The sequence below is a fragment of the Saccostrea echinata genome, unplaced genomic scaffold (genome assembly GCF_033153115.1).
Source record: "Saccostrea echinata isolate AGI-Se365-2 ecotype Australia unplaced genomic scaffold, CSIRO_AGI_Sech_v1 ptg000008l, whole genome shotgun sequence".
NCBI classification, from domain to species: Eukaryota; Metazoa; Mollusca; class Bivalvia; order Ostreida; family Ostreidae; genus Saccostrea; species Saccostrea echinata.
In genome coordinates, this window is record NW_026889757.1 from 4516904 (window position 1) to 4527500 (window position 10597).

General features: G+C 34.1%; 1 protein-coding gene across 1 annotated transcript in view; it reads left to right on the plus strand.

Moving 5' to 3' along the window:
- The first annotated feature begins 318 nt into the window (after nucleotides 1-318).
- Nucleotides 319-10597, plus strand: part of LOC133181282 (uncharacterized) — a 12251-nt gene continuing 1972 nt past the window's right edge. Inside the window, exons 1-3 of the mRNA XM_061315810.1 lie at nucleotides 319-362; nucleotides 1751-1822; nucleotides 10055-10597. The exon at nucleotides 10055-10597 is cut by the window's right edge and continues 1442 nt beyond it. Of these exons, the coding sequence (XP_061171794.1) occupies nucleotides 1794-1822; nucleotides 10055-10597 (572 nt within the window). The 5' untranslated portion in view covers nucleotides 319-362; nucleotides 1751-1793. The remainder of the gene's footprint in view (nucleotides 363-1750; nucleotides 1823-10054) is intronic.

The following is a 10597-nucleotide window of genomic DNA, read 5'->3' on the forward strand; positions in this document are numbered from 1 at the left end:
TTATCTGCATTATCAGAGAATATTGACACATGTATTGAATTTTAAACTGTGCTTCAAAACCCTTGAACCATAAATTACGGAATATCCTGTTACGTATTATTTCTTGTTCCAAAAATTTTTACAATAGAAATTTAAATTTCACCTGATGGAAATAACTACCTTGTTTTTGTTTAGATTTTTTGTTTGTTTACAAGCGTGTCTGATACCTTTGTTTAAAACGCAAAGATATGCGCAATTATTTTTTTTTTATTTTAAAAACCCGCATACCAATCATAAAATCAGGCGATGCATAAATCAGAGAGAGAAATTGGCGTATTTTTTTTTAAAATATAACCAGGAACATTTGGCTTATTACTGACACAGTATGTATCAAAATAATTTCACTTAACTTTTATTCATATCAATATCCTCAACAAAATTTTGCAGTGCATTTTGTTTAGTCTTTGAAATGATTTTCAAAAATCAAACTACGTCAATCGGTACAATTGTTTTATTTTTTTAATTTCAAATGAAGGATAACCTTTCACTAAAAAATATCCTTGTGTATGATATCCATTTTCATAAAATTTTATTAAAGTGTACCTAATTTGACGGACATTTTTTATTTCAGAACAAACCAGTTTTTTAATGATAGTTCAGAACTTTTTTTTGAAATTTTAATTGAAATCTATCAAGACGTATTTTCTCGTTTTCTTTGAAATGAGAAATGCTAAAACACCTTTTTGACCACTGGTTCGGGGGTGTCTCTAAGAACGATGCAGAGGTTCATCATTACAGAACCAGTTGTCATCCCTGTTAAAAAATAAGCATTGGATCTAAGGTATGGGATACACGCAATGGTCTCAGGAAGGTCACAGAATATTTCAATTTCGAATTTTCCCATTTTTATGCAAATTTTTAACTTTTTAAAAGCACATTTGGTGTAATAAAACACAGCGCAAAGGCTTGTCTATGATTTCCATTTTTAAGCAATTTTTTTTATCTATTTTAAAGCACATTTGGTGTAATAAAACACAGCGCAAAGAGTTTTTTTATCTACCACATTATATATTTCACGCACGAGTATCAGATGCATTTTATGTTTAAAATTCTCAAATAGGCAACTGTGATCTTGTTTACCGACAAAGTATCTCATTTAGCTCTGGTTTTAAAACAAGCATCAAAGTTCTTAACTGCACACTATCACAATCTTAACTGTGTTTGGATTTTTATATCAAATATAGGGCCAAATTGTTTATTACCATACTTTGTCCATTGTGCAATCTAATAGCCAAACATTCCATTTAACAGTCTAGATTAATATGGGTTCAGCTATGTATATTATATCCCCTATCTAGCTCCATTTCGTATTTTTCTTTCAAACAAGAGTGTGTAAGATTTTACATTAATGGGTTAATTAGCTATATATATAGTGTATACCATATTCCTTAAATTAAAAAAAGTCATACATAGGGGCTATGAAGAATAATATTTCTGCAGGTGGCACATGTAACGTTTTTCTAAGTTTACTGTAAAGGAGATGCTCGATATTTATTTTATTTGAGATAAATGAGCTGGTGCGCGCATTTTAATGCTGGAATTAAATGGGTTTCTTGCTGAACAATTGATTAATGACTTCTTTCAAAAGCATTAAGTTACAGTTGAACAAAATGAGCTTTGTTTGAGTTGTTAAGTTATATCATATGTACTCGTTCGATGCAAAATATTTGTTATAAAAATGCAAATGAATTACGAATTCTCACATTTTTAGAAAGCATAAACTCCATGGACATTGCCATTGAAAATAAACAAAGATGACGAGATCTGCTGTGAACCAAAACCTGTAAGTTACCACTTTAATGGGGGTTTTTTTTTCTCTCACTAGGATAGCTTCTGATTTGGTCAACAAGTTATCCCAAATGTTGAAATCATTTAAATGCTAACTTTAAAGATGAATATTATCGTTTGCACTTAAAACTGTAATCAAAAGATTCAAACATCAATCCTGCTAAAGAAAAAACTGTTCCCACATCCTAGTTTTTGTTAAGAGACGGAACTCATTTTCTAAAGATAAGCATTGCTCATATTGCTAGTTTTCCATCACTTTTCTCATTATTCCTGATATGAAAGCTGTAAGATTCGGAACATCTGTATAAAAAATCTAGCTTACTAGATATAGAAAATGACAGACCTATTAGAATTTCAAGTGTTGTTTCTAAGGTTCTTGAGAAAACTGTTCATTGAAAGATTTTTTAACAGCAAACATCCTGTTCGAGTTTCAGTCTGGTTTATGGGGTTATTTTCTTATGATACATATTTGATGCACTTGTTTGATTTTATAAAAGATAAGACATTTAAAATGTTCTTTATGCAGGCGTGATTTTATTGGTTCTTTGAATGGATTTAATTCGATTTATGAAATTTTTTGCAAAAAACATTAAAGGTACCGGGCTAAAAATCTGAGTGGTTTAAATCGCTTTAACGAATAAAAAAGCGGTTCCTAATTTTTTTTAAATATATAAGAAGAGAAATATCGGATAACATTCTACTCATCTACAATGTCATTTAGATTATGTGCTTGTTCTACATGGTACGCTGGTTTGTCTAAAAGTCTGAAAAAGAAATAAGAATGTCAAAACAAAATGGTTTCGAAATAGCTAAATTCTCCACTACAGTACTGAACTACGTTTTGTAGATGAGATGAGAAGATAAGATAAGTCGATGTAAAGAGATGACAAGGATTTTTTTAATCTATATTTTAGAACAGAAATCAGGATCCAACGCCTTGCGCATGATCAAGTCATAGTATTTGTTTAAAATAGACATCTAAGGGGATAACTCTAACAACAAAATAGCAAGATAATATAACATCTCCCCTTCTTACAAGGAAATCAAAATTAATTTAATATCATATATAATCATCCTGCAGAATTTAATACTGTCAATATGAGAATCATAGTGTCCACGTTTACAATGAACATATCAAAATGCATATACAATTTATAAACACTAATTTTGTAATGCAAATAATAATTATGCTATTTTTGGTTTTCCAAAACCCGGTGAAATATGGTTTGGACCACTCAGGGACCTTGGGTAAAGTACCTTAACAGAGTTTTCATCATGTTGCATATCATTATCAAAATCGGAAAACATCATAACAGCGGAGCGAGCTCCTATGGCTTGGGAGCTTCATTGGTTTTACGAAGAAATCTCCTTTTGCGCCTATACATAGTAACCAGCAGGGATTTTGTAGAGTAAGATCAATCATCATGTGGCTGCATTACTTCCTGACGCCAAGAGCGTCAGGAAGGTTAAGAATTATTTCATCCCTGGTGCTAAACAGTGGTTTGAAAGCTAGCCAGCCAAATTTTTGCAAGTAGATTTACATTGAAATTTGCTTCGGACACGAAAACTTTTTTTTATGCATTTCTATACGAATGGGCCAATCCATTTCAATATGAAAGGGGTGACACAATCAATTGTCACGAGATAATCTTTGCGCATTTTCCTTGAAATGTTCTATCAAATAGGTGTGATGGCTCCACTGAATAAAGAAGTCTGTTCTTGTAACCTGATTCTCGAGCTTTAGAGTGCATGTTTATTACATTTTTTACATACCATGTAACCGCGTGGCTCAGTGGTAGAGCGTCTCCCTAGAGTCGCGGACGTAAGGAGTTATTCCTTGCGTCGCGGGTTCGAATCCCACTGTGGGACGTGGAGACCGGTCCTTCGGATGAGACCGTATAAACCGAGGTCCCGTGTCGCAGTAGATGCTGGCACGAAAAAGATCCCTTACTGCTCAATGGCCCAGAGTGCCGAGTATAGGTCTGAATTTGCAGCTCTCCACCAGCAAGTGGTGACGTCTCCATATGAGTGAAAAACTCGAGAGAAGGACAACAAACAAACATACCATGTCGTATATGTGCAGATAACACTAGCACTGTATTTTTTTTTCAAGTTTTCCTTGTTTTATTATTATCATTATTATCAACATTATTATTATTATTATTATTATTATTATCCTGTTTATACGAAAGGTTACCTAATCCGATTACATGTAGTTACACATTCATGTAGATATCAATTGGTTTTACTCTATTTTAAATCTTAAAGTCATTAAACAATCCTCAATATATTTAAGGCTGGAAATACCACTGTTTAAAAAACTCAGCAAATTCACTGTGGGAGTGAGTAAGTAAATTTTATTTCAGTCGGTATTTTGTACATGATATAGCAATTAGCATGGGCTCTGTAGAGCTCTTCAACCCACTATGTGGACCATCGTCCGAATTTTTTTTTCAGGAATACCGCATCCTGCAGATATTTCATTGTATTGTGAAATAGTAGAACTAACACTATTTGGTATAGTTTATCTGAACACTTCGGAATACCGACTGTAGTAGTCAACAAGCAGAAGATAGTCTTTTTCATCCAAAATGAAAAAAATCTGAAGCAATTGTTTGCCAGGGATATGAAGGAATGTCTTGAGTTTGCAAGGGTTCTTTAGGATTAGAATACGTAAATTCTAAGCAAATATTACATATCAGTATAAGGACTGAAATGACTTTGGTAAGTTCTAGGCAGAAAACTTTATCACGAGCCCTTCTAAGAGTTTTTTTTTCTATACCAGTATGTCCCACACGTAAATCTTATACGGTACCAATTTTCCACTGAGTTCATGTATGGGGAATGACAAATTTAAAACCCTTCATAACGAGCACATTCACTACTGCCAATTCTTCTCGAAAGTTTCATTTTTCCCTAATGGGGTTTGGACAATCTCTGCGCGACTCTGGCCAGCAAAATGTAATGGATTAAGGTTTGAAAATGGGGGTTCTGATTCTGTAAATAATCTGTTCTGGACAACGATCAGACCTATATGTTTTTATTTCACAAATGTACTTGAACTTCAATGCCCTTAGAAAGCTTTTTAATAGTATGAGATTAAAGAATTTAGAAAGAGACGGGGATCTGCTTTCCCTGGAACATGAACAAGCTTAAAATAGCAGAATCATGCGCTGCAAGCAGGCAGGGCAGTAAGTATAGAGTTTGCATAATAGAAACTAAAGGCTTGTGATCTGTTTGAACGCACACCTCACGCCTATATATGTGACGATGGAAATGCTTTCATCCAAACAAAATGGATAACGTTTATTTTCCGATTTTTGCAATGTTAATGCACGATGGGGTAAGTGATTAGAGACATAGGAAACAGACTTCCTTTCTTGTAAGAAGGTAGCTCAAAGACCATATTTGGAGATGTCAACTTGCAAGGATCAAAGTAAGCTTAGACTGGTCTTTGTGACCTTGTAGTTATGTCTTTAACTTAAGCATAATACTCTTCTTAGGGTGGGCTTAAAAAGTTAAACAAAACTTTTGGACAACAGTTGTGGCATGTGGCTCGTTTTATCAGCCAAGTTTATTGTAAATTACCATATCAAGTACTATTTCAAGTTCATCACGATTCATTTCTTACAAGAGGGACCTTTTAAGGTATATTTTGATGCATCTATAGAAAACAAGTGACCAAAGTAAGTATTGGACTTGTGACTGACCAGCGTCAAATTTGTCATCAATAAGCTTGATGCCCATTTCTCTTACGCACTTTAGAGCAGCTCTTAAGTAATAATCATGCTCAGCACGGGTCTCACTGCACACAAGAATATCATCGACTACAGAAACCACACCTATAAGGCGTTCATAACGGAAGTCGATCTTGCACTGAAATTCAATCTGCGCAGATTAGAGACAAAAAGGTAATCTGATGAAGCGATACCTACCATAGGGGGTATTGAATGTAATTAGGTAGATCTTCTTAAACCTGAGCGTGCATCAAGTTTGAGTATATAACATTTTTAAAAATACTCGGATAAATTATTATTGAGAGTTCAAATGAGGTAACGGGGTCGATGAATGACCCCGTTCAAATCTTTGGGGTCAGGACAGACTTACAAAGCTCCAGCAGATGGTCTCTTAATAAGAAACCATGGATTTTACCCAGCGAGTGGGGTATCAAACTCAATGATGGCGTGATATCATCTTCATCCGTCTAACTCATTTTTTCCGTCACCCAAAGGTTGTGGTACCCTTCGACAGAAGATGTGTGTGACCAGCACGTATATAGCATTAGATCTATCTGGATTGTAGATTCCCCTGGAAATAACCCTAACCCTTAACAGACATATTTAAAAGTGTCAATACAATCTTCGTATTTCGCACTCTATCGACAGTAAAGTCTGTTATGTCAGGCTACTGTCATTGAATTCACAAATCTAGCAAGCCAGATTGTCAAGCATGAAGGCAGTCATATAATAGGCGGGGCATGCCTATTGTTAGGGTAAACAACATGAAAATAAGTGTCAAATTCCTTGTCCCCAACACTAATGGCTACTTTGCAAGAACCTACTATTCTAAGGGGTACCCTATTAACCCGACAAATCAGATGATGGACTAATTTAATCAGCAATACCTAATTGCTTTTAGATATTGTTTAAAATAAAATTGTTTAAACAAAACGCTTCCAAATTATTAATAAAGGACACAGCTTTTGACGTCAAAGACAATTCTTTTTCAATAAATATGGAACTCGTAAATTTCTATACCATGTCATCGGCCATCTGCAAATTTGTTTTGTTACAAAAACATTCTGATTCTCCACTTAAGTACTACAAGATTGATATAAAAAAAAAAATGGTCGAGTTTCTCATTGATAATATCTACGTAGTTTTCACAGATTAGGTCTTCCAACAATCTGTTGGAAGTACCATGGATACTAATTGTGTCTCGTTATTAGTAGACCTGATTTTGTATTTATATGGACTAGAATTTATTCAAAAACTCGTACATTATTTCATTTTTTTTATTTAAATTTTTCGGATTTCCAACGTTTCGGCATGAGCATCACTGAAGAGACATAATTTATCGAAATGCGCATCTGGTGCATCAAAATTAGTAACGTACAAGATTTACACATGAAAATAATCTGTTTCTGTGGCATTAAAGTCCACATTTAAAAAATTAGATTATCACTTAACAGTATTCTATTTCAATCCTATGTTGATTCGATATTCCTCATTGAATTCGAAATAAATATACATCTGTTTCTACATTGACGGCAACTAACAACTAAATTATGATAAACGTGATGACGTCAACTTTTCTAACGTTAGCTTCCTTTATTTATTTTGCAATATACCGACATCATATAGAGTTTATGTCTCAGAGTTGATTCGATATGAGAGGGAGCATATTCTACATATAGACAATTTCTAAAACAGTGCAAGATTTTGACAATTACTGTGAAATCATTAATTTTCGTAGGGGGTTAATTTTCGCTGTTTTCTAGGTATATATGAAGAGACACATTGATTCATATTAACCACAAAATGTAAAATTTCATATATAGGACTACTATACACGTCGTCAACCACGAAATTAATCCCTATGAACCAACATTTTTCCTCCAACGAAAATTTGACCTACAAAAATCTGATTTTACAGCAGGTTGATGATACAAGAACATAAACAAAAAATATCGTTTTAAGTTAATATTTAACAAATTCTATGGTCGATGCGATGATCTTATTTGCAAATACAATATGTCGTTAAGTCGTATTTTGACTGACGTTTTCCATATAAATTGTAAATCGATTTGTCCGTGGATTTTCAAACATTCAACTTTTCGATTTTTATTTCAAAATTAAAAAAAAAGATTCATCAGTCAGAAGACAGAATGTTGTCCTCTATTGTCGTAAATAAATTGTTAATTGTGCTGTTACTTAGATCCAATTTCTCCAATGATAAGCCTCCGAGTTCGATCAGGCTACCCATAGTGAAAGAATTCAAAACTGAAAGACTCTATTTTAAACAGTGAAAGGCGATTGGATACGTCGCTAGCGAGGCGCATTGGTTTGAGCGTTTTCTCTAAGTCGCAAAATACGATGTTGATCCGTATACGCGGATTGGAATCCAATTGCGGGACAAAGAGACCGGTTGTTCCGATGTAACCGTATAAACCAATGCTCCGTGTACCAGTAGCCCTAATAAAAAGTATTATAGTTATATATAGTTTACTTTAGTATCAAAGTTTTTGTTATAGAAAATCAAAGTTTTAATAAAAGTAAATCAAAGTAAATTTTTATGGATTTCAGATTGCTATATTTCATGTTGTCTAATTCGTACATACACATATTTTATGTTAAATGGAACTACATGTACATGTATTACTGGTATATTTACATGATATCAAAATTTTACATCACTGTAATCGAATTTAAGAAATTGTAGGCATTGAAATCTGAAAAAAGGTAGTTCTAGGTATCAAAAATCAAGGTATCAAATTACATGTATTATCTATAATAGTTAACTATAGTATACTATCGCAATATTTTGTTAGGGAGGTGCTGGCACGTAAAATATCCCTCACTGCTCAAAGGCCCTTAACGCTTCGTGATCGGGAGGTCGTGAGTTCGAATCTCGGCCGCAACTGACCTAAGTCGATAAAAATGGGTAGCAACTGTTCCTTCGCCAAGCGCTCGGCACTTTGAAGTGAAAGTTGCGGGTCCTTTGGATGAGACCTTAAAAACCGAGGCCCCGTTTCACGACAGGCACGATAAAGATCCCTCACTGCTCAATGGCCCTGAGTGCCGAGTAAAGGTCAAAATTTGAAGCCCTTCACCAGTATATGGTGACGTCTCTATATGAGTAAAAAATTCTCGAATAGGACGTAAAACAACATATAATCAATCAACGAAAGGCTCTTAGTGTTGAGTACAGGTCTAAATTTGCAGCCCTCCACCGGCATGTGATGGCGTCTCAATATAAATGAAAAATTTTTGAAGGCGTTAAACAAACAAACAAACAATTGGGTACCATTACTGTAGATAACTGAATCAAATATGACTTACTTGATTGTACTTGGAGGTCAATCGCTGTAGAAAATGGATGTGGCGTGACCAAAAGCAGTTATATTTCAAATTGTCGCCCTAAGGTAGAGTGCAACGGATGTGACATGCCTGTAAAATTCAAGATAATAATCGAAAACTGCATGGAAAATGGTGTAGGGTTAACGATGGCGGCCTAATAATCGGTAGGTTGAATATTGTTTGAAAGATTTATTTGTGACAATAAAGGATAGTATTCAGCCTTTTCGCAGACTAAACAAATTTAATGTATTTTTGAACAATAATCGAAGAATTGAGTGTTCAAAGATAGTGACCAAGGGATTAATTGCGACTTATTAGTTCTCTTCTCCCCTAATATACTACCGATATATATACCAGCTTTTGCCAAGATCATTTTTGTTTTTACCTTTAAGCTCTTGACATAGTTATATAGGTAGAATTTTGTGTGACTAACAGTTGATTACTATGATATGTCTTTTTGAATATAAAATAGGTTACACTCATGCTACTTGCCGTTTTCAAATTAAAATGGCAGTCGTAACTTTTCACAAAATGATAAATAATCTATATTTAATAAAAATAGGCTTTCTCTTGTTCCTATTTATTGGCGGAAGAACTCAGACAACTTGACATAAATACTTACATTTTATCAACAAATAAGATAAAAATACCAATTCTCTGCACTTCCCTTCATTAAAATAACGTATTCTCGCTTCGAATTTTCAAATCAAAAAGGCGCTCGCAACTTTCACTTTGGTATCAATAATCTTGTCATTTCCGGTAGAATATATTATGAAAAAACAAACCGTCAGTAGAAGAACTTTATTCAAAATAGTTTAGAACAAAAAAATCTCAATTTTTTCTCTATATAAATCTTTTTGAAATCTGCCGCCATTATAGCTCCAATATAGACGATATGCAAATAAACAGAATAAACACCATTTCTCCATATGTGAATTGTAAGTTTTTTTTCTTTTTAATAAGCCCTTATAGGCAAAGAAAGACTTAATTTTGCTGGAATACAATAATCATGTTCCTTTACTGGGCAATTATTTTAAATCATTTAAGTTGTCAATTACGGCTAATTCATACTAATGATAATGGCGTGTCTATCCTTTTCAAAATGTATATTACAAAATAAAGTCATTGATGTAATTTTTTTTACTTAGATTTTACTACATTGTTTTGACTTCTGTGATACTGACATGCAAAGGACAGAGTTGGTGGAGGAGTCCTGAAAATGGCCCAACTTGCAAAGCAAATACATGTAGAGAAAATGACAATGATTGCGAGTGTTCACTCACTATAGACCACCGCCTTACTATGATGACTCCTCTTCCAGAGGCCCTTCTTGTCTATGCAGATAATGGAAGTTTGAAATATTATAACAACGGTACTAAATTAGGTGATGAAGATGAAGATAACGTGATAACGGCGGATGGTTATGGTTCTCGTCTTGTAATAGCAGTCAATGGAAGATTTCCAGGTCCAACTATCGAAGCGTACGAAAACCAGAACATTATTATACACGTTCGAAACTTGATGCACACCGACTCAACTACTGTTCACTGGCATGGAATGCATCAGCGTGGAACTCCACATTCTGACGGTGTGGCATTCATAAGTCAGTGCCCAATCTTACCGGGACAAACATTTACATATAGATTTACAGCAAGTCCTTATGGGTCCAGTTTTTATCATGCACATATTGG